This window comes from Balaenoptera acutorostrata, chromosome 21 (genome assembly GCF_949987535.1).
Source record: "Balaenoptera acutorostrata chromosome 21, mBalAcu1.1, whole genome shotgun sequence".
In the NCBI taxonomy this organism is placed as follows: domain Eukaryota; kingdom Metazoa; phylum Chordata; class Mammalia; order Artiodactyla; family Balaenopteridae; genus Balaenoptera; species Balaenoptera acutorostrata.
This window is the reverse complement of record NC_080084.1, coordinates 20696789-20720450: the sequence shown is the minus strand read 5'-3', so window position 1 is coordinate 20720450 and position 23662 is coordinate 20696789. Positions and strand designations below refer to the sequence as shown.

At 36.0% G+C, this 23662-nt stretch overlaps 1 protein-coding gene across 7 annotated transcripts in view; it reads left to right on the top strand.

The window, feature by feature from the left end:
* MSR1 (macrophage scavenger receptor 1) overlaps positions 1 to 23261 on the top strand; it is a 69338-nt gene extending 46077 nt beyond the window's left edge. For 5 of the 7 annotated variants that reach the window (XM_007174034.2, XM_007174033.3, XM_007174035.3 and 2 more), the window contains 2 exons: positions 12667 to 12855; positions 23046 to 23261. In XM_007174034.2, coding sequence (XP_007174096.2) covers positions 12667 to 12855; positions 23046 to 23179 — 323 coding nt within the window. In that variant the 3' untranslated portion in view covers positions 23180 to 23261. Of the gene's footprint in view, positions 1 to 2261; positions 8380 to 12666; positions 12856 to 23045 lie in introns of those variants that run through there. The other 2 variants (XM_057537502.1, XM_007174037.3) reach the window with 2 other exon arrangements.
* The last annotated feature ends 401 nt before the right edge of the window (positions 23262 to 23662 follow it).

Below are 23662 nucleotides of genomic sequence, written 5' to 3'. Positions count from 1 at the left end.
CTCCTTTTTGGTTCTTCTTTATCTCCTTTTCCTGAGACTTTCTCTGAGCTTCTTAACCTTGACTCTGGTTAAACTTGGCAAATAAGGGACATCTTTATTTTGTAGCCTGTTAATCTAACACCTACACTGTCTTTTGTTACCTGAGGTTATCAAATGCTTTGAATTTTTTTTTTTTCAGATACGTTCAGATGTGTTTTCAGTTACAGATATTTTCATGGCTGTTTTGAAGTTTACGTGCTTGCTTTCTTTGAGGAAGTATTAAGAGAGATTTCTGTGTATAAATGTGTGTGTGTGTACATAGCCTCCAGATTCCTCTCCATGTACCCAGCCCCTCATGGAGAGTATATAATTCCATAATGTTTTAAAAAGACAGAAAGAATCAAATACAGAAACATCTATACAGTGTGTTCTGTTTTCTCCTTATTTAAGTTAATATGCCAATCATCTGCTATGGCAGTATATGTGGCTCTTTTCTCTCAGTGGCTACACACTATTCCATTATATAGCACTACCATAATTAGCGTAATGTATCATTCAATTCCCTAGTCATGAACACTTGATGATTTTTCTTTGCTTTAGCTTGGCTTTAAGAAACAATGCTACATTCAGCACTCTTTTACATGATCTTGTGGGAATATTTTTTAATAGAGAATTTGCTAGCAGTAGAATCAATAGTTCAAAGGTGACGTGCATTTTACAATTTGATGGATTCTTGCAAATGGCTCCCAAAAGGTTGTACCAATTTGTTCCCTGTGAAAGTGCCTGATTCCCCACATATTCAATTAATTCTGGTATATGAAAATTTATATTGAATTATTTTGCTGTACTTTTAAAAAATATTTTTCAAGCATGGTTTAAGTATAACAAAAATAATCATTGATTTCCTCTTTTTTTTTTTTTGGTTCAGCTTTTTAAAATTAATTTTTATTAGAGTATAGTTGATTTACAGTGTTGTATTGGTTTCTGCTGTATAGCAAAGTGAACTAGTTATACATATACATATATCCACTCTTTTTTAGATTCTATTCCCATACAGGTCATTACAGAGTACTAAGTAGAGTTCCCTGTGCTATACAGTAAGTTATTATTAGTTATCTATTTTATATATAATAGTGTGTATATGTCAATCCCAATCTTGAAATTTATACCCCCCTTCCCCCTTGGTAACCACAACTTTGTTTTCCACGTCTGTGACTCTATTTCTGTTTTGTAAATAGGTTCATTTGTACCATTTTTAAGATTCCACATATAAGCGATATCACTTATATGATCTTTGTCTTTCTCTGTCTGACTTACTTCACTCAGTATGACAATCTCTAGGTCAATCCATGTCACTGCAAGTGGCATTATTTCGTTCTTTTTTATGGCTGACTAATATTTTATTGTATATATATACCACATCTTCTTTATCCATTCCTCTGTCAATGGACGTTTAGGTTGCTTCCATGTGCTGGCTATTGTAAATAGTGCTGCAGTGAACATCGGGGTACATGTATCTTTTCGAATTATGGTTTTCTCTGGATATATGCCCAGGAGTGGGATTGCCGGATCATATGGTAGCTCTATTTTTAGTTTTTAAAGGAACCTCCATACTGTTCTCCATAGTGGCTGTACAAATTTACATTCCTACCAACAGTGTAGGAGGGTTCCCTCTTCTCCATACCCTCTACAGCATTTATTGTTTGTAGATTTTTTAATGATGGCCATTCTGACTGGTGTGAGGTGATACCTCATTATAGTTTTGATTTGCATTTCTCTAATAATTAGCAATGTTGAGCATCTTTTCATGTGCCTCTTGGCCATCTGTATGTCCTCTTTGGAGAAATGTTTATTTAGATCTTCCACCCATTTTTTGATTGGGTTGTTTGTTTTTTTGATATTGAGCTGCATGAGCTGTTTGTATATTTTGGAGATTAATCCCTTGTCGGTCACTTCGTTTGCAAATATTTTCTCCCATTCTGTGGGTTTTCTTTTCATTTTGTTTATGGGTGCCTTTGCTGTGCAAAAGTTTTTAAGTTTAATTAGGTCCCATTTGTTTATTTTTGTTTTTATTTTCATGACTCTAGGAGATAGATCAGAAAAGATCTATCACATCTTGCTGTGATTTATGTCAGAGAGTGTTCTCCCTGTGATTTCCTCTAAGAGTTTTATAGTATCTAGTCTTACATTTAGGTCTTTAATCCATTTTGAGTTAATTTTTGCATATGGTGTTAGAGAATGTTCTAATTTCATTCTTATTTCCTCTTTTATGTATGTGTCAGGACCAGCATAACTCCCTGATCGTATTAGGGCAGGCCCCTTTGAAGATCAGGTGGGTTGGGCGGGACACCCTGTGCTACCATCTCACTAAAAGGACCTTCACCTCTGGACAAGTCACAGCACAACTGATTCCAAGATCCCTTTGTGGCTCCTCCAAACAACCTTGGTTCCCGAGTGGTGCCCGGCTTCCGCATGCCTTCCTCTCCTGGTCCTTGGTACTGTTTGGGTCTCTGCTCCCCTGCTCATACCTCTCCCCACTCCAGCACCCCACCATCACCACCGTCCTGAGCTGGGACGCCTCCCATGTACTGACTGGCGGGCTGTTCCTACCTTCCTGAGAGCCAGGCCAGGAGCCCTCTGCCACCCACTCACCTAGTGTCTCCTGAACCCATCGGGTTCCAGGAGAAATCTCATGGATACCGATTACATGTGCATTCTTTACCCTCAAAAATACCAGTCTCAACCAGAGATAGGGATGCCATAAAAGAATCCATTTGTTCATTCAGCATATGTTTATTGTGTACCTCCTGGAGCTGGACTTAACAGCTAATAAGATAGCTGTTGTCCCTGGACTTCCTGAACTAATTGTCCCAGAAAGACGTAGACATGGAAACAGGCAGTTATGTAATAGAGCAGAGGTATATGGGGGCAAGGAACAGGGCTCCACAGGTGTTCAGAGTAGGTCACGATGTTTAAATTCCTTAGAATTTTAAAAAAGGTAAATTGACTTTGATTTGCTTAGTTTACATTCATGTCTTCTTATTCTCCAATATATGGCATATTTTTTTTTCAAGTTCTATAGTGAGGTCAAGTGGAGCTGGGGCAGTTCATTCAACATTTTTGAATCAAAGACCAAAACTTGTTTCCTTAAAATACCTAGCTGTTTCAAGCAAGACTATTTTGATCATTAAAAAAAAAAATGCTGAAATTGTTTTAGTCTAAAAAGCTCTTTTCACCAGCCTGCTGCATAAAAGCACATGTAAAAAACAAAGTTCCTAAGTGTGCTAGTTATGTTATTGAATAAAAACTGTAAAAAAAAATTTTTTTTTAAAACACAACTCATTGTACTTTATGCTTTAAATATCCAGTATAGATCCTGGAGAAAAAGAAATATTTCAGTAGAACTGGAGATATTTTGTGTAGATGAAGAAAGGGCTGACAGTGAGAAAGGAGAAAATGTAAGAAAAGGCAAACTAAAAAAAGGAAAAATGTGGGATTCCATGTTAGTTTTGAATGTCTCTCTATTAATCAACAGATTGAATTTTCTCAACTCTCCTTTCCTTCAAGGTTTAACACATAGTCCCAGGATTCACAACATTAAGATTCTAGTAGAATTCTCAGTAGTGTCCCTATATGTGTCTCCCCACTTCCATTCATTCCCCAGTGAAATGGGCATCGTAATGCCTACCTCACTGGATTGTTGTGAGGGTCACATAAGATATTGTGTGCACGCATATGCTCTGTAATACTATAAAGTGCTTTACACTCAAAGGCATAGTTCTCAGTGGTCGTGGTCTCTCTGAACCGGAGCTGCTCTTCCTCGCTGGTATAATGCAGACATTTAAAATCTGTAATCAGGACAGGAGTGAGAGCCAAATGAAAATGCAAGAAGCTAAATAAATGCCATGGACAAAAAGAAGCGCTGGAGAATCAGATAAGATTTTACATTAGATAGAGCAACGCAAGTGTGACCAGATCACAAATCAATGAGTTTGAGCCGAGCAAAAGAGCATAAGTTATAAATAAAAGGAGTGACTGAACAGAGTGCACGCCAGAGGCCAGAAGCTGTCAACAGAGGTCAGAACAAAATGTCAGGCTAATAAAACAGGAGTTCCAGGCTCTGAGGAACAAAGTCTGAGCCCAAGACGCTGCTGATGAAAAAGCTCCGAGAAGTGTTGAAACAAATTAGAGTTGTCAGTGGTACTCTGGGTCTGTGCTGGCTTGACACCAAAGTCTCCAGGAAAAAAAGGGGCAGAGAGGTATCAGATCATCCTCAGTAGTAGCAAACTGGCAACGATGACGAGCCAGTTAAAGCAAACATCTGGAGATGAGTTGGATCTCTTTGCCTGTGGTTTAATTGGATAGGACTTCCTACCCCATTCTGTACCGGGGGGCAGGCAGCACCTGGGAGCCCTCTTCTTCTCCAGCAGTACTTGGTCCACACTTGCCACTGATGGCCCTGATCCCAGCGACCCTGGGAGACAATGTCAGGGGATTCAGTTCACCAGTTATCTGGCACCCCAGACTGCAAAGGAATTCTTAAGTGTGTCAAATACGAACCTGAACTTTCCAAATTAGGGGAGAAAGGCTTTTTTCTTTAGACAAAAGTAGAGGCTGAAATGCCCTGTTCAAATGCACAAATTACACCAAATTTAATAACGTATAATAAAGAGAAAACAAGTCTGCCCCAAGTTCTAAAGCTTGTCCTAATAGTTTGCTGTGTTCTCACCCTAACTTGAGAGTGTATGTGTTTCAAGCAAACAGAATTCCGGCCATACAATGAAACACTTTGTGTGAGGTTCTGTCCTCAACATACCAATTACTAATGTGTCATTTGTTAGTGTTTTCTACTGTGCTTTTAACCCAATAAGACTGTAATTAGGATGTGGATTTAGAGTAAATGTCTTATTTTGAAACTCATACAATGATATGAAATAGCTGTATGTCTTTCATTTGATTTCGGCTGAGGACTCAGCACAACCTTTAATGAATTCTGGTCTTTCTCCAAGCATTCAGTTGACCAAAGGAAAGGCTTCTCTTCCAACCATGAAATAAGTATAATAATGAGCTTTTAGAAAATATTTACTCTCCAATGCAGGGGCTTTAATGCGTTATCTCATCTGATCTTCAGAAGAGCCTTTGAGGTAAGTCCTATCATCATTCCCATTTTATAGATTAGAAACTGAAGCTTACCACTAAGTGTTAGAACAGAATCACAAAGCCTGGTGTATTGATCTCCAAAGTCCCTATTTGTAACTGTGACTCCATTCAACACTCCCACAACTAGCTTTATATATTTTTTATATATAAATATCACAAATATGTCATACGGAAGGTGTGGAGAGAGGAAGAAGGAAGGGAGAGAAAGAGATTTGTAAAGAGCCATTTGGTTTTCTAGAATGGGCCTAATCATTGAAAGACCTTAAGATAAGAGTTCTTACAATCTGAACTCCATTAGGTCAAATTCCCAAAAAGCATTCTCAATTAATCTCTGTTAGTTTATGTTTCTTCCTTCATATCCCATTCCAGCCATTGCCTCCAGTCTTTTCCCCCAAGTATATTAACTCAGAAACATAGTCTTTCTAGAATGCTTACGTAGCCTCCATTATTGTATTGAGAATTACTCATATGCACAAGGGCAAGAAGCTACCCACTAATATTCTGTCTTTATTTCCATAACTGGCTCAATTTGAACTTTTTTTTTTTCAATATAATGTGGTTGCTTTGATGTCCTCTTGTTTTATTGTGTCTCTCGTTTAACCTCTCACTGTCCTTTTCTCAGTAGCCCAGCTGGGCTTCAGCAGAGCAGAGTGTACCTGAGCAGTAATGTCTCCAGCTGATTTAGATAAATGCTGCTCATTCTTGACAGTTACGTGGTGTTTCAAGCTTTACATGATTCCATAAATGGGCGCTAAAAATGTATAGTATTCCATTAACACAATACATGTGTTTCTTTGTAGTATGTATAACTAATATGTCTTGTAAATTGAAATAGAGATTTAAATCAGTAGTGAATCCAGTGGTTAGCACTGGTCCTGTTTAGGAGTTATCCCAGCTGACTTACAGCCTGACTCTCACCAGAGCTAATGAGAAGGAAGAAAAAAGAACACATCAATACGGTTCCAGCCAGGTCTTCTGCATTAGCAAAATTTGAAATTCCTCCAGTTATGTGCTGGAGTTCAGATGGAGTAGAGAGACCCAACACGCCACTTCCCCTGCCTCCACGACCTCGGAGGACCAAATGGCTTTCTTCTTCAGAGAACCAGGTCCTGGCTTCCTGTTCTGCAGTAAATGTAGTCTTACGCTAATACAAAATTGTTTCTTTTGTTCCAATTCAAGCACTTACCGAATATAGGTTATAGGTTCTAGCCTTTTTTTTTGGCTGCACCAGGTGACTTGTGGGATCTTAGTTCCCTGACCAGGGATTGAACCCGGGCCCTGGGCAGTGAGAGCACGGAGTCCTAACCACTGGACCACCAAAGAATTCCCAGTTAACAACCTATCATTTGCTCCCTTAACCTGGCTTCTCTGGCCATGCATTGCCCTACAATGTGAATCTCAAGACGAGATTCCCTAGAACAACACAGTTACTTGCTTGCACATGAAGTGTCCCAGAAATATCTCCCACTGTGGCTTAACCTAGATCCTGACCCTTTCCTGGGGTACTACAGTTATTCTTATCCCCTGCTTCACCTGAATTGTCACTCATATCCTGCTTAATCCACTGTGAAGTAAGAACTTTAAAGTTATAATAGATTTACTCAATATCATCTGAGGTTTGGTACAGTTTATTTTGACGCAACACATTCTCAGTCTTCTAATTATTCAGTCGCTGAACTGTGGGTGTGCAGTGTCATCGTGGTTAACTTTGCTAAGCCACTAATTTCCAATGTAACCAAATGTCTACGACCCAGCTATTCTGCAGTCCTCACATCTTGGGGGTCAGTTCTTTAATATTGAAATAAAATTGTTTGAGCACCAACCTCACATTCTAAGGCAATTCCAGTGCCTCTTGCCTGAAGTAGATTGACGAAAATACAGAAAAATTATATTCCCCATGTCTCCTCATTCAAATCCCTGCCACGGCTGTGATAGTGGGTTTAATAGGGTTTCTAGAAATTCATGTGCTCCTGAAACCTCAGGATGCAACCTTATTTGGAAGTAGGGTCTTTGCAGGTGTAGTTAGGCTAAGATGAGGTCATGTTGGATTCAAGTGGTCCCTAAAGCTAACAACTGGCGTTTTTATAAGAAGAGGAGGCCACAGAGACGCGGTGAAAACCTGGAGACAGAGGCAGAGATTAGAGTGATTCGGTTACAAGCCAAAGAACACTGAGACTGGCCGGAGTCATGAGAACCTAAGACAAGGCAAGGAAGGATTTCTCCCCAGAGCCTTCAAAGAGAAAACAGCCCTGTGGACATCTTGATTTCAGACTTCTGCCCTCCAGAACTGTGAGAATAAATTTCTGTTGTTTTAAGCTGCACAAATTGTGACCATTTAATATCGTAGCCCTAGGAAACTCACATGCCTATGCATCTGTGGTCGCTCCGTTTCCCCCATGTCACTCATTCCAACAGTGAGCGCCACACCTCGCCCTTCGTTTGAGGATGTTCCCTAGCTCCACCTGGGGATCTAAGAGAATTTTACTGAAGACTGATTCATAACAGGAAAATGTGAGCAGAAGAGTCTACAACTTTCAAGTTGAACCTTAGAGTTTACTGTGTCGAAATTCCTGGCTAGATTAGACTCCAAATTTTCCTCACTGGCCGCTCTCCGCAGTCTCTCCCCTGCCATCAAAATACCTTGCATACCCCTGCTCCACTGAAATCTTCTCCCTCTGGTTTCTCCTCTTTACCCTGTTTGGGGACTTCCAAAATACTTGTTTTCTTTGACTTCTGGAGTAAGATTCAAAATCTGTTAAATTATTTTTCCAAGAAATTCAACCTATTTCTCCAAACATCTGATATCCAGTGTAAAAAAAAAAAAAAAAAAATCAGTCAATCTAAGAAAGAAATGGAAAATTTTATTCGGGCCAAATTTGAGGATTATAACTCAGCAAGAGCATCTCAGGTCTGAGAACTCTTCCGCCCATTAGAAGTCAAGGCACAGTTATATAAGTTTTTTGAGACAGAGGGCTGTACATCAAATGATGTATTATTGACAGTTTACATGATCCAGATCTAAGGGTCATCGTGGTAAGTCATGTGATCCCGTACAAGATCAAGAAGGAATGTTATCTTTGAAGGAGTTGTCTTGCTAATGCTAGGAGAATGTTGTTCTTTATGGTTGAGCAGGTATTTCTGCTGATGGGGGAGGTCTGGTCGATGCATAAGGCAGATACACGATGCACAGTAGAAGGGAGAGTGGAATCCAAAGGGCAGAGAAAATTTTTTTATGTTTAAATTTTTCTTGTCTTGCCATAAAATGAGTTTTATTTCACACCAGGATGTGCCTTTCATAGCTAAATACCTCATTAAGCTAATTATCTTAAATTAAAAAATCAGTTCCCTTTCTAGAGGAATTTTGCCATATTGCAAAGACTTCTGGGTCAACTTGCAACCAGACTTTTTTAAAAAAATTTTTGTTACATTTGAAACTCAAATATAATAATTACTATTGAGTAATAAATTTAACCCTAAATCCTAATTCCAATAAATGATACAAAACAAAGAAAGCATGACCATGAGGTAAACAATGTGATAATAATTGAAATGAAATGGCTACACTCCTCAAAAGTCATTTTACATTTTAACCTCAGTTCTTTACTTCCACTCAAGTAGCAGTGATGGACACAATGCAAAGACACCCCATAGTCCACATTCTTCCTGACTTCGCTTTTCAAATTAAATTTTTGTCTACTAGAGCTTGTTGCAGGAAAGGAAGTGGGGCACGAGAGGATGGTCACATCCCAGGTCTTGCGTGAGTCGCTGGGACTGCCACCAAGTGTGGGTTCTTGGCTTTGCGCAGGAAAGAATGCAAGAGCGAGCCAGAGTAAAGTAAAAGAAGTTTTATTCAGGGAGATACACACTTCATAGACAGTGTATGGGGCATTTCAGAAGGCAAGAGTCCCCAAAATATGGGTGGTTAGTTTTTATAGGCTGGGCAATTTCATAGGCTAATGAGTGGGAGGATTATTCCAACTGTTTTGGGGATGGAGTGGAGATTTCCAGGAATTGGGTCATCGCCTACTTTTTGGCCTTTTATGGTTGGCCTCAGAACCGTCATGGTGCCTGTGGGTATGTCATTTAGTATGCTGATGTATTACAATGAGTGTATAATGAGGCTCAAGGTCTAGTGGAAGTCAACCTGTCCGCCATCTTGGACCTAGTTGTTCTAACCAGATTGTTGTGTCTTCAATGGCTATGTCATTCTTTTAAAGGTTGTGCCCTGACCTCTTCCTGTCTCAAGCATAGTAGATTCATAATATTTTTTCCTAACTTTCAAGAAAAGACTTGTATATGAAGCACTTTTATAATTTATTTTGGACCCATAGATGGCTCCATCAGTGTCCCTGTGAACATGGGACTTTAAATAAAATGGATTTCTTCTTTAAATAAAATAGATTTCAAATATAAAGAAAAGAAGGAAGAACATTTACAACAAATAGCTAATACATAGTCGTGTACACACCACCCGCATTTTAGAGGTGTTGTCCTTTTACCATATGGACTACACATATTTCTCTTTTAAGAAATATCATGTTAACTAGCCCAGATGAAGCCCCATTTATGCCTGCTTCCCTTGCTTTTCCAGGTTAAACTTCTATCATGGAGTTTACATGTTTCTTTCTATTCATGTTTTTATATATTTACTACATATCTATGTTTACATAAATGATAGATGGTATTATTTTCTGTGTTTTATATAAATGACATTATACTATATCTCTCATTCTGAGCTTGTGCTTTCCCTCAATTTTATGAATTTCAGCTTAACTTGAATCATAGACCCTTTAAAACAGTAAGGACATTAGTGACTATCTGGCCACCACTTATTTAATTAAATTAATCTTAGTTTTAAAAATAATATAATTTCAGAAAATAAGAAAAAGATTTTATATTCAATTTCTGTCCCCTGTACAAAATCACTGTCAGTATGCTTGGATATTTCCTTCTAATCTTTTTATATATCAATTTTTTTTGCATATTAAAATGAAACATTAATGTTAATATAGTCACTTAAATTTTATATTATCATTTTTCTCTATTTTCTGTATGATTCTTTTGACAGGAATGTTTAATGAGTCTAAAACTATCCATCTAATGTATACTATAATTAATTTAGCTATTCCTCTATTCAGAGATATTTAATATATGTTTTACTTCCTTCTTTAAAAATAAGCCTTCAATAAACAAAACAATAATAACTACTGAACTTCTTAACTTTCACTATATTTGAAGTTATTATCTCAGATTAGATTAGAATACCTTTGTAAATTATCTACTCTATTATTTATTTTTTGTCTGGTATCTTATAAAAATATGAATGAGCTATTTGTGTAATAAATATTTTATATATTTTAATTTTACACACAGACTTTTAAAAATATATAGAAATTATCAGTACTCTACACTTTCCTCCAAATCTAGGGAATAAGAATAGTAAGATTGCCTTTAGAAAGTTAAACTGCAGTGAATCAGAGCAGAGATATGTCAAACCACCTAACCTGATGGAACATATTAACATATATAAAGAAAAATGTGTTAAGCAAAGAGCACTGGCCAAACCCAGAGGCAAAATCTCATAGCTATGTCTCATTGTAAATTAATAAATTAATTAAACGAATAATTCACTTGATTGTGATTTGACTTCTTGTGCAGATTGCCCACAGAGAGAAAATGGCCTTGTCAAGTAGTTAAAGATATTCCCGTTTTTGAGGCAATTACATTTCTGGTTGTAAATTGAATTGACATTTAGTCCTGAGAGTCTGTTTAACATTAGTCTGCCACTAAGAGATAAATCCTCTAAACCTACAAAAACCGGGTTTTGGAATATGTGAGGTTCTGATCAGACCCTGCCACCAGACTGGTCCACCTTGGTGACTTCTGTAAAAATAAACATTTGGGAGTGGCACTAGTTACTATCACATGACTCTAATGTTTTAAAACTACACAATCTATTCCTGGATTATTATTTCCTATTTTCTTAGGCATTTACAGTGAATGATTGGGTCACCCAGGTATTTTACTTAGTAATTGGAAGTTTGAATACTGCAATAGCAAATTATTTTCCTTTTTAAAAATGTTTTTAATGTTTGGAACTCATGTTTATTAAGTGAGGAAGGGCTTATGCACCTGGACATTATTACATTAATTCAGTATTTAGCACTGAATTATACTTTGGACGAATCAAGAAAATAATTATAATTGTAATACTACATGTTAATACATGTTTGCTTTTCATGTTTCTGAGTGGCTCAGTCAGGCTTGTAGGAAATTTTTTTTTTTTTTACATGTTGTTGGATTACTGTTCCAACAAAATTTACTCAAATTAGAAAACAAAAGTTACTATTTCTTTAGTTAACTGAGTTCTGAAAACCCATACACTAAAACTCCATTTTCACATTACAGAGATATTTCTGTTGTAACAATTACATCTTGCTTTTTTATATTATGGTGTTCTTCAAACTCATATTTGAAAAGATATATTTAAATAGAACTGTGTTTATTCATTGGCTTTTCTAATTATTAGAGGATATTTTTATTTTATTTAGCACTAAGTAAATTTTAAAAATTATTTTCTGTCTTTGCCTTTTTCTGTTCTTCAGCCAAATAATTTTTTAACAAATACTTACTAGAATAGTTCAGGCTGTTTAAAGAAATTTTCTAACTCTAAGTGAAATTTTTTGTGATACTACTTACACACTTTATCTGTTCTTAGGTTCAAAATGTGTATGTTGGTTTTAAAAATGGGAAAGAGACATTTCATATTTATGTAAATCACTGCACATGATCAAAGTTTTATAAAAGTTTACTGTATATATGGCAATTTTGATTACTTAGGCATTGCAGAACAAAATTACTTTGTTGTAAACATGGTATATTTCTTCCCAAAGTTTACTGCTTTAGCGATTTCTCAAAATAAACGAAAGTTGTCTGATTTCTATCTCATCCTTTTTCAAAACAAGAGAAACACTTTGGGACAAAATCCAGGGGGCTTATATCAAGGAATATCTTTGCTATTTCTAAATTGATTTTGTCATTATAGTTACCTTATTTTTCTTGGTAAAGAACAGGATGTTTGGTCTATTTTTATGTTTATGATACTATAAAATATCTTCTCCTCAACCTCCTGTATCACTGAAAGTCACTGGATGTATGTTCCAGTTTGTGTGTTAGTGTGTCAAGAAAGCAATCACTTTATTAAAATTTTTAAAAATAGTATGTAAAATCTCTATAACATTCACAGACTTGTAGCTGTAAAATTTTAAAGTCACTGGAACAAAATCATTGCAGTGTTTTCATAGATGTAACTTATAAAAAAGAAAGAGTAGATTTACTCTTCAGATCTGACCAATATGTACAATGTTTGCAATTAAACTCTTTACCAATAGGTGGTGCTAGAAAGTTTAATATTTATTCCAATAATTGAACTTGCTGGAAAAATGTGCTCAATGCTTTTTTTTTTTTTAAAGCAAAAAGCAATATGTACATATATGTAAAATTAAGCCCTGCTTGTTTCTGTGACAGCACCATCTAAGACAGTTCGACTGGTTGGTGGTAGCGGCCCTCACGAAGGCAGAGTGGAAATTTTCCATGATGGCCAGTGGGGTACAGTTTGTGACGACCGCTGGGAATTGCGTGGAGGACAGGTCATCTGTAGGAGTTTGGGATACCAAGGTGCTCGAAATGTGCATAAGGGAGCTTATTTTGGACAAGGTAATTTTTTTGTTTTTTTTAATGAAATGTAGGCATTCTCCAGTACGTACAATCAAGTAGAGACAGGAACATATAGAATAAGAAGCAGGATTCTTTTTTTTAGGCCTTTCCTAGAAAGTAGAAATGAAAAGATAGAGATTTAAAAAAAAGAAAAAGATGCTCTCAGACAACATTTAATGTCTAAATTTCGTTTAGACTCAATCAGTTAGTTGGACAATAGAGGAAAATATGGAAAATTACTGGTAAAGCAGAACAGGAACCAGTGAATTATATAGACAAGGCATGACTTCCTGGGAAAGTCATTTACATATCTGGGTCTTGTGGACAGCTGGGCAATTCCACGTGCTCCCTCATTCTCTCTTCTGTGGAACTGGAGGGTGGGTGGTGGGTACCAGCTTCTGCATTTACTTCCCAAACCTTAGTCCATGATGGAGCACCTGTATTCTGAAAGGACAGTGAAAAACCATGAAAGAGAAAGAGACGATTTTACGGGTTCTCTATGCCTACTAATTGTGACTTCTCCTTTAAGGAACTTGATGAGAAATAAGGGAAGAGAAAGGTTACTTTCCCCTCTATTTGAGGTCGAATTGAATAATTTTTTTGCTGCATGTATATCTGTGTATTTTCATCTGGATGACTCAGTAACTTGTTCTATGAATGTATTGAAAGAGCTAGGAAGAAAATTTGCTGGAGACAAAATGAATGTTTACCCATGATATTTTTATTACCTCATTTTATTTTTCTAAATTGGCACCTAATAATAGGTTTTATGTATAATTAAACATATATAAGTGCTTCAATTCTGAAGGACAGATTAGAAAAAAGTAGCCATATATAGGTAAACTAGAATTTTAAAGTCAGCATTTCCTCTTTATTTATTCTACTGTCCATATGTGATAGATAATTGGTATCTCTGAAGTTGATGTTGACCAAAAAAAAAAAAAAAGATTTGACCATCTTGATTTTGTGTTATTCTTCTCGATAGATATGGGCAATAGGAAATTGTATGCAAAATAATAGAGATAAAATAGCAGTATTACCAGATAATCTTGTGTATGATGATAAAATAGTAGAGTATGTCAAATTATCATGTCAAAAGACTAAACAAGATAAGATAGGCTTCTTAAATTCATAAAACATATTGTTAAGTACTATTATGCTACAGTTTATTGAGTAATAACTATGTGTCAGGCATTGTGCTAAACACGTAAATAGTATTAATAATAGATCACAATATCCTTTATTCCTTTATGAAAAGAATTCATTTTATCAATTTTTTTAAAATTTATTTGTTTATTTATTTATTTTTTATTATTATTTTTTTAGCTGTGTTGGGTCTTCGTTTCTGTGCGAGGGTCTCTCCCGCTGCGGCAAGTGGGGGCCACTCTTCATCGTGGTGCGCGGGCCTCTCACTATCGCGGCCTCTCTTGTTGCGGAGCACAGGCTCCAGACGCGCAGGCTCAGTAGTTGTGGCTCACGGGCCCAGTTGCTCTGCGGCATGTGGGATCTTCCCAGACCAGGGCTCGAACCCGTGTTCCCTCCATTGGCAGGCAGATTCTCAACCACTGTGCCACCAGGGAAGCCCCCAGCTGTCAGTTTTTAATTTGTACCTTAGAGTTTTGAATAGAAGAAACAAAGGAAATAGAAAATATCCATAATTTGCCATCATCCAATAGATCTTTGGAATTTCCAAATTTTCCATTTCTACTACACTTTCAGAACTTCTTCCCCATCTTGAAAAGTGTCGGACCAAAATCATCTTTCCACCTGTAAAATTTACCTCCTAAATGAATTGTTTTAAACAGCAATAAGCTGGATTTTTTTTTTCCCCCACAGAAGGGGAAAAGAAAAAATTCCCTAACTCTTAGTCACTAGAAAATCAAATGAATCAGTGAATTGTTTAGGAAGACTAAACTGCCAATCTGAGTTTTCTACAATGTTCTATGAGGAAAGAATCCATTTCTTTGGTAACTAAGATCCATAGCATGAAAGGCCATTTATTTAAAATACGTAATTGTATAAAACATTTCAAATACAATCTGTGGTGGGAAAGTGAATAAGACGTCTTATTCACTTTCCCACCACAGATTGTATTTGAAATGTTTTATACAATTATATATTTTAAACAAATGGCTCTGTTCTATTTACGAATATGAAGCCTTGCCATAGATTTCAAAGCTGTTCTTCCATTGAGGCTCTAAACCTAGATGGTAAACACACAGTTGGAGACTATTATCTTAAGATTCCATTAACTTGCAGGCCTAGTCTCACAAGTAAAATATTCTTTTCCCCACAGCTTTTATTCATTCTTGCTTATACCTCTAGGGATTTCTAGTCTAAAGCACTGGTAAGAAAGGAATAAAATACATATTCTGAAACACTGGCCAAAAAAAAAGAAAGCTCATTATTTATATAAGAAACAATAGAGTTTAGTCTCATGTGAAATGAGTCATTTGGCTATATGGAGACGATTCTCTCAAGTTTTCTTCGGGTAACTGACTACTTCTCTAAGATGAGCATCCATTTTCAGTGAGGCTTTGTATTTATGGTAGCTGGTGAGCCTATACATTAGACTAGAGTTTTATTATAATAAAACAATGAGGTATATCAGAATTTTGTTTTTCCTCTCACATTCTCAAATACCTACCAAAGTGAACTGGAAAGACTAAAAGTTTTATAATATAAACTAAGGAGATAGGAGTTGAAACCTTAGCTCTGATACATCTCAGACTTTCAGTTTTATGAGAATAATAATAACAACCCAGCAGATTTATTTTAATCTGAAATGAGCTGCATATAGGAAGTGCCCATTACGAAGCCGGACTCATAGCATTGCTCAAGAGTGACAGAGATCACTGGTAGCGGCACTGCCAGCTGTAAAATTACAAGTTTATTTGCCATCCTTGTTGAATGGTAGAAAAGTCAGATCCGTGTTATACTGTAGAGCGATATTCACGATGTTCCAAGGGTGGTAAAGTTGAATGTGGTTTTTCCCACAGTACACAGGTGTGATTTAAGAAGCGTTCTGTGTAACCTTCTCTCCTAATCTTCCCACTCTGCTCCACACACATCCAGCTCTGTTTTATCTCTCTGCATAGAGTTCAGTCCCAAAATATTGAAGAATGATGATGAGAATTTTAAAATAATAAAGCAAGATGAGCTGGGAGAAAGAATAGAACTGAGGTGATTTGTTCTGGAGAAAAAGAATCTAAAAAATAAATTTCATGATCTGCTTCATTGTACATTGTATTTTAAGAAACAGGCTTGCATCGTAAACTGATGTTGGATTAGTCATGGTAAACCACCTTTTCATGTAAAGCTGTTTCAACTCCTCCTTTTTCTACTCCTCCACCTTAAATTTACAGTTTTACTCAGGAGGAAAAGAAAAAGCAATTTTGAATGCAGAACAGAGACTGGAAAGGAAACTTAGAAATATGAGTGGAGGGGTAGAGAGGAGGAGGAATGCACTAGAGTTTTAATTATGTGTCATTCTCATAGGAAAGTAAGAAGAATCAGATTAATACTATATTTTGCATTACTATCAAAATTGAAACAAGAAGAAAAAAGTTTATCTCCTTTGTATCTGTCCTCCCATTAAGGAAAGAATACAATTTTCTGGACACAGTTTCACCTTCTTTTTTTTTCTTTCTTCTTTCTTCTCATTTTAAAATAGCAAACCTGGCTTACCAGAGATAATCCTTATTAGCTTTAAGAACAATGAGTTTTGCAGTTACAAAGAAAATGATTTATAGGAACAAAGCTTAAAGCACACTCCTTTAAATGGGTTCTTTCATCTGGTTGTACCATTTGCATAAAGTGGAATGTTCTTTCCTTTTCCTGTGTAGACAAAAAGGTTGAATTAAGGAAGCGCTGAGAAGCTTCTGGTGCTTGCCATTGCAAGGGGCAGGGAAGGGGGAGCGAGCCTCTTCTCTCCCTATGCAAGCTTTCCAATCTCTCATCCTGGCGGTCTCCCTGTAGCAAACTTGGATGAGCTTTGTCAGATGACAGTGGTAGTCCCGGAATTTGTTCCAGGCATATCTGAGCCTGTCGGCTGATGCAGGAAGTAAGAGCTGCATCTGGAGCAGCTATCTCATCTTCTCCTAAATTTAAAAGAGTTGGTGCTGAAGCTCTAAACTTAAAAGCAGAAACAAAAGAAAATTCTAAACATAAATGCTATCTTTTATTCATTATCCCTTTCACATTCCATAATCAATTTTCTGAGTGGGATTTTTTAAAAATTACAAGAATAAACTGAAGGAGATCAAAAATATAACTCTGCATCTCTGAACTATCCATTAGTGATTGGAAGTAAAAACAATCTCAAAGATGAATAAAATATATCAATAGGTCAGAACCCTAATTCTTATGTACTGCTCCCTGCGCACTGAAAGTTTTGAAATGTAAATGTTTAGATGTTGGGTATTACGGAACCTGATATAGAGCCGTTATAATAGGGTTCTTAACATGTCTGTTCTGTTACTTATAGTATTTACTTTAAAGGCAGTAAATACTAAGTATGGAATAATACTGTTTATCAGGTGTTTACTACATGATCTCATTCAGTACTTACAGTGCCTGTGAGAAATAGATACTACAGCCCCACTTTTCATATAAAATTAAGTAAAGCTGACAGAAGTGGCACAAAACGTGCCCCATTTACATAGCTGTTGTGGCAGTCCTGCAGAGAGCGCTCAACATCCATCCCTCCCCCTGTCTCTCCACTAGGCAGACTGTCCTTCTAAGTTCTTTAACCTTAAGAACTTCATTTCTAAAGAGCTTGCTTCTTCAGAATCTTAGGATCACAGAATTTTAAAGGGAAATGAAATCTTAGAACTCTTTCGACCCCCCACCTCTCTATTCTGCCTATATAATAAAACAGGGAAAATAAGTGGCTTCTCCAGAACCACAAAACTAGAATCCAGAACTATAGTCTAAGTTTACCCATTCTCTATTCTGATTCCCATTTCATTTTTAACATTGATCCAAAACCAAAAACCCAGAATGCTTTTCTCAAAGAAGAAACTGTTGACAAAGCACTTCCCAACTAGAAGTCTTAAAAGTGATATAAATGCATGCCACCCAGCCTTGACTGGATGTAATTAAAATTCATTCAGAGACTTTAACCATTAGTGATTTTTGCTTCCCCACTTATCCATTCAGGAGCTAATCTCAAATCTCATCGTGTCACTGTATATCTGGCTGATGTTTGAAATATAATTACTTTTTTTAATAAAAGCAGTGTTACCAAAGATTAAGGAAACTCAAATCCCTCAAAGAACTATCAATATCTGTCTTTTTAAAAGAGAGATTAAGAGAAAATGGTATCATCTATCAAGCGTACTCTTAAGCATCACAAACCAAACTCATAAAATTCCAGAAGCCATGGACAACACGGTTATTGTTGTCTGCTTTTGGAAACAGCAAAACTGGTCAATCTGTCCTCCTTATGCAGCCTTCAAATTGTAAAGGGAATTGTAGATATATAGATGGTTAGGTAGATAGATAAATAGATGATAAACAGGACTAGAGAATAAAAACATTTCTAAAATATATACATCGATTTTGCATAGGTTTCCACTAGTAGAAAGGATAACTCAGAGGCAAAAAATAACAATGACAGCAGCAAGAAAAAATATCCTTGAGTAACAGTTATTACCTAAAGAAATAAAAACAGATCTCTTTTTTAATCTTTGAGGTGCACATGAAGATAAAATTTTATGCATTTTATGCTACCTTGGCATTAATTTTTAATGCAGAAAACAATTTGGAAGGAGATGGGACATGGATATTAAATAATTTTTTTCCTTAGGCTTGATAGTCCCAAATATATTAATATAAAAATAAAACAGCAAATCCTTGAAAATTATTTTTATAACTATCTGGGCTTCTTTGTAGTCAATGAATAGCTCTAAGTTTTAAATGCCATCATGTTCTGTTGCTTGGCTCTATTCTCTCTGTTCTTTTGAGAAACTCATGCATCCTTTCTGAGTCTCAGTTTATTTACCTGTGAAATGGAAATAATTGCCAATATTTTACAAAGTTATTAGAAGTAAATTTTTTTAATTATATGTGAAAAGACCTAGCATGTTCACTGTGTCTGAATCTTTTCCACATAGCGTAAAACCAGAGTTACTGAATAATACAATATATTTATCACATCCATATGTTCTTGGTGAGACAAGCACTGAAATATGAGTTAGGGGTTCTAAATACAAGAATCAGCTTTGCCACTAATTACATATGTTACCTCAGTTGCTGCATCTCTCAGTCCAAGAGAGAATGGATTCTGATTTTTGTTCACTCACATAGGCACTCAAAAGAGATTTGTTAAATGACCAAATCTAATAATGCAGGGGATTGCAGTAAATCTTTGATTAAAGTCACTGACACTAGGCAGAGCCAGGGTGGGAATACTGGCTCCATTAGGCATTAGCTATGTGACCTTGGGTGGAGTTACTTTTTCTCTCTGATTTTCACTTTCCTCAACAGTAAAATGACACTATAATAGCATTTATTAACTTTATAAGGTTGTTTGAGAATTCAGTGAGATAACAACTCAAAAGTACTTTGAATATTTTCTGCCCCATGGTAAATTCTTTAAAAAAGTGGGCTTAAATGTTCATTGTTATTACTACAGCTTTGGTATTCTAATATTCATGATTTCCTCTACTATGGTTTCTAAAAACTTGTGCTCACATGTCGGCACATTGATTGAATAATATCTATCTTGTGCTTCCCCTACGGGGATGCCCTTCTGGATACTTCAGACATTGAGAGGATTCTCACCCTTAATTCTCTTTTCCTGGATTGTAAAATTTCTGCACTGCTGAGACATAAATCTGGTGACTAGATCTACAAAATGTAGAGTGAAAGCATCACTGTCGCCTGGGTACAGAAGCCATGGAACCATACTGTTCTCATGCTCCCAAACACAACAGAGCCATGGCTTTCACCAAAAGTTTTACTTATGTTTGTTTATACAATTTATAAATGTTCATAAATGCAATAAATATAATATATAAATGTCCCACTGTTTTGGTTCCTTTACATGTTAAAATGGAAGTAGTTTTATTATTTGTGCAATTGTTATTATTTGCCTATGTTTTTTTAATGAAGGTTTTATTTATTTATTTATTTATTTAGCTGTGTTGGGTCTTCATTGCTGTGCACAGGCTTTCTCTAGTTGTAGCGAGTGGGGACTGCTCTTCGTTGTGGTACACAGGCTTCTCACTGCAGTGGCTTCTCTTGTTGTGGAGCACAGGCTCTAGGCATGCAGGCTTCAGTAGTTTTGGCACATGGGCTCAGTAGTTGTGACTCGTGGGCTCTAGAGCGCAGAGTCAGTAGGTGTGGCAAACAGGCTTAGTTGCTCCACAGCATGTGGGATTTTCCCAGACCAGGGCTCGAACCCATGTCCCCTGCATTGGCAGGCGGATTCTTAACCACTGACCCACCAGGGAAGTCCTTGCCTATGTTTTTGAATAGCCCTTTGGAGCAACTTCCAAAAAGTTCTGATAGACTGTATATATTTAAAATAAACACGCATACACAAACATGCTCATACATACATACACAAACATGCTAATACATACAAACACAAACAGAAAAGAGACCATGATATGCCTAGTAAGAGCAGTTTGGAAACCAAAAAGTATTCCTGGCAAGGTTTCTGACTTTGAGATCATATTCTCCTAATCTTTTCCTTTTTATCTGCCTTAAAATTTCAAGTTGAAAAGTCTTAATACTCTTATCAACATTTCAGAAAACACTTGAGCTGTCCAGGTTACTACTCTTATAATTGGTCAGCCCAGGAAAACCTTTGCTTGTCTAATAGAAACATTGTTTGGATTCTATTGATTTAATTACTATTATATGAAATGAAAAATACAATATTTCCAGTTACCTTGATAATGTAAACCTAAATATAACTTGTCTTGTATTTGGATATTTCTGGTGAAGGTACAAATTATTCAAAAACTAAGTGAATGAACCTATTTATTTTCTATGTGGAAATCAAAATTTCCTAGTTCTAAGGGTAAATAAAAACGTCTTCACAGAAAATATCTATATAAACATCCTATTAACTGTTCTTTTAGCTTATAGATTTTTTCTTCTTCAATCCAGCGTCCACATTTCTGCCAAACATACAATTCTAAAATATAGTTCTGATGATATTTCTTTTGGTGACTCGCAACATAAAATTCAAAAATGTTTATAGCATGGTCCCAGCTTTCTATCCAACCTTCCCAAAGAGTCCTCCTCCCCTCATTAATATACTTTGTGTTTTAGATGCCAGGAGACCATTAACTGTTCTAATACATCAAGTATTTTCATGCTGCCCCCACTATATGGAATGACTTCTTTTCCATACACGGAAAACCTCAGTTTTTTTAAGGTTCAGTCAAATGTTATCCACATTGTGATTACAAAATTTCCAATATCTTGGAAATTTATTCATATATTATAGGCACATACTGCTATACAATTATGCACATTATTAACCACGCACGTTGTTAATTTTTATTTCTTGAACTGACATATTTGAAAAATCAGTTAATAATGTAATTATATGTGCCATTATTTATGCCTCTGTGAAAAACAAGTCTTCATTTAACTTTTAGAACTACACAAAGGTATGTTTCTAAGTCTTGAAGACGTTTCTAGATATGCTTTATATAGCTCTTGTGACCGAAAGAGAACCTTTTAACGTCATATTGATTCAAATGGAAAAAATGCATTGTTGATTATGCTTACAGTATTAAGATATTTATTTACCATCCACCAGTTTTGCAAAGGTGTTTATTGAAATTTTGCTGCTAAATCATCAGTTTCTTGACAACATGAAATAAATGTTCTTGAAAATTCATTAGGAGGTTTGCAATATTATATGTTTAACAAAACCCAATGAAATCATTCATTTAGAAGTTTTTCAAAGGTTCTGCTTTTTCTGTTTTTTTTTTAAATTAATTTATTAATTTATTTTTATTTTTGGCTGTGTTGGGTCTTCTTTGCTGCGCGCAGGCTTTCTCTAGTTGCGGCGAGTGGGGGCTACTCTACTTTGTGGTGCCGCAGGCTTCTCACTGCGGTGGCTTCTCTTGTTGCAGAGCACGGGCTCTAGGCACGCAGGCTTCAGTAGCTGTAGCACACGGGCACAGTAGTTGTGGCTCGCAGGCTCTAAAGCGCAGGCTCAGTAGTTGTAGCGCACAGGCTTTGTTGCTCCGTGGCATGTGGGATCTTCCCAGACCAGAGCTCGAACCCGTGTCTCCTGCATTGGCAGACAGATTCTTAACCACTGTGCCACAGGGAAGCACAAATGTCTTAAGTATAAAAGAACGAACTTTTATAGTGATACACTTAAAAAATCTTTAGAGAATATCAGAAAAACATTTCCAAATATTCGTTTTAACGTTATCTTTTCCTGCCATGAATTCCTTTCAAAAAAAACAGTTGTTTTCTTATTCACTGATAAAATAATGTCCTTATCTTGAAAGTGGCGGTTACGTTCATTTAGTTAATTGTCTTCTAGGTAACCTATGCTGACAGGCCGTTTTTCCTTCTAATGTGTCTGAGGAAGAATTCGGACAAAAAGAATAAGTGTTAGCTGTGCCATTTTCTGGTTGTTTGCTTGTGTTTGCACTTAATAATCTATGGTGTTCTTGCAGGATATTTTATAAGCCCTTTGCGATCATATTACTCTTGGTTTAATTAAAAATAGATAACATGTCTGGTAAACCAGACACATGCAAACTGAAATACACTGGAACCTAAGAAAAGAACTCCAGGATTGCTTATGTTCTAGATATGCCTTGTACAGATACATATAGATCATTAAATCATTGCATATATCCATTATTATTAAAGTTTATTTCCTTCCTTATTTTTAAAAATAAAACTATTAAATCATTAGAGGAAACCAATAGTTCTTTCATCTGTGATTTCATAGAACTCTTTATGCACCTTTGTTACACCTCTTATTACTTAGTATTTTAGTCATTTACACAGTGACAGAAAATAAAATTTTCTGGGGCAGGGGGTTAATTTTTGAATCTTAATACAGAGCACAGAACTTGTATATGGATAATGATCAACACATTTTTTTTTTGTTAAATTGGTGAATAAATTAATGGCTCTGTCCCACTCAAACATAAACACTAAACTATACTTATTAATACAGTTGTATCTGATTTTTGCAGGTACTGGTCCAATATGGCTGAATGAAGTATTTTGTTTTGGGAGAGAATCATCTATTGAAGAGTGTAAAATTAGACAATGGGGTGTGAGAGTCTGTTCACATGCTGAAGATGCCGGGGTCACTTGCAGTACATAATGCATCATATTTTCATTCACATTTATGAAATTGCTGCAAAATGATTTTTATTACTTTGCTTCATTAAAATCAGCTTAATGAATATTTAAGAGATTAAGAATTTTGTCCACAGAAAAGGAATATTTAAAAATCAGTGGATAAACATATAAAATACCTTCAGAATTACTATATGTCTATATCTGAACCATTCTAACTTCTCTAGGTTTTCAAATGGAATTTTCTAATATAATGACTTATGTATTGAATTGAATATATTGAAGTTTAAAACTTCTAGATTACAAATGCCAGTGATAATGGAAACACATCCCAATCACTGGCTACAATTTATATCTTCACAAGATTATAATTTTTGTCTTCTTTGTAATCTATTTAGTTCATTTTAATGTAATTACTTTTTGAATAATGAGAGGGTTGGAAAGTTTTCTTTTGTGCCAAGTTGGCAAAATCTCCAATCCATACACATTTCTAAAGGAAGAATCTTAT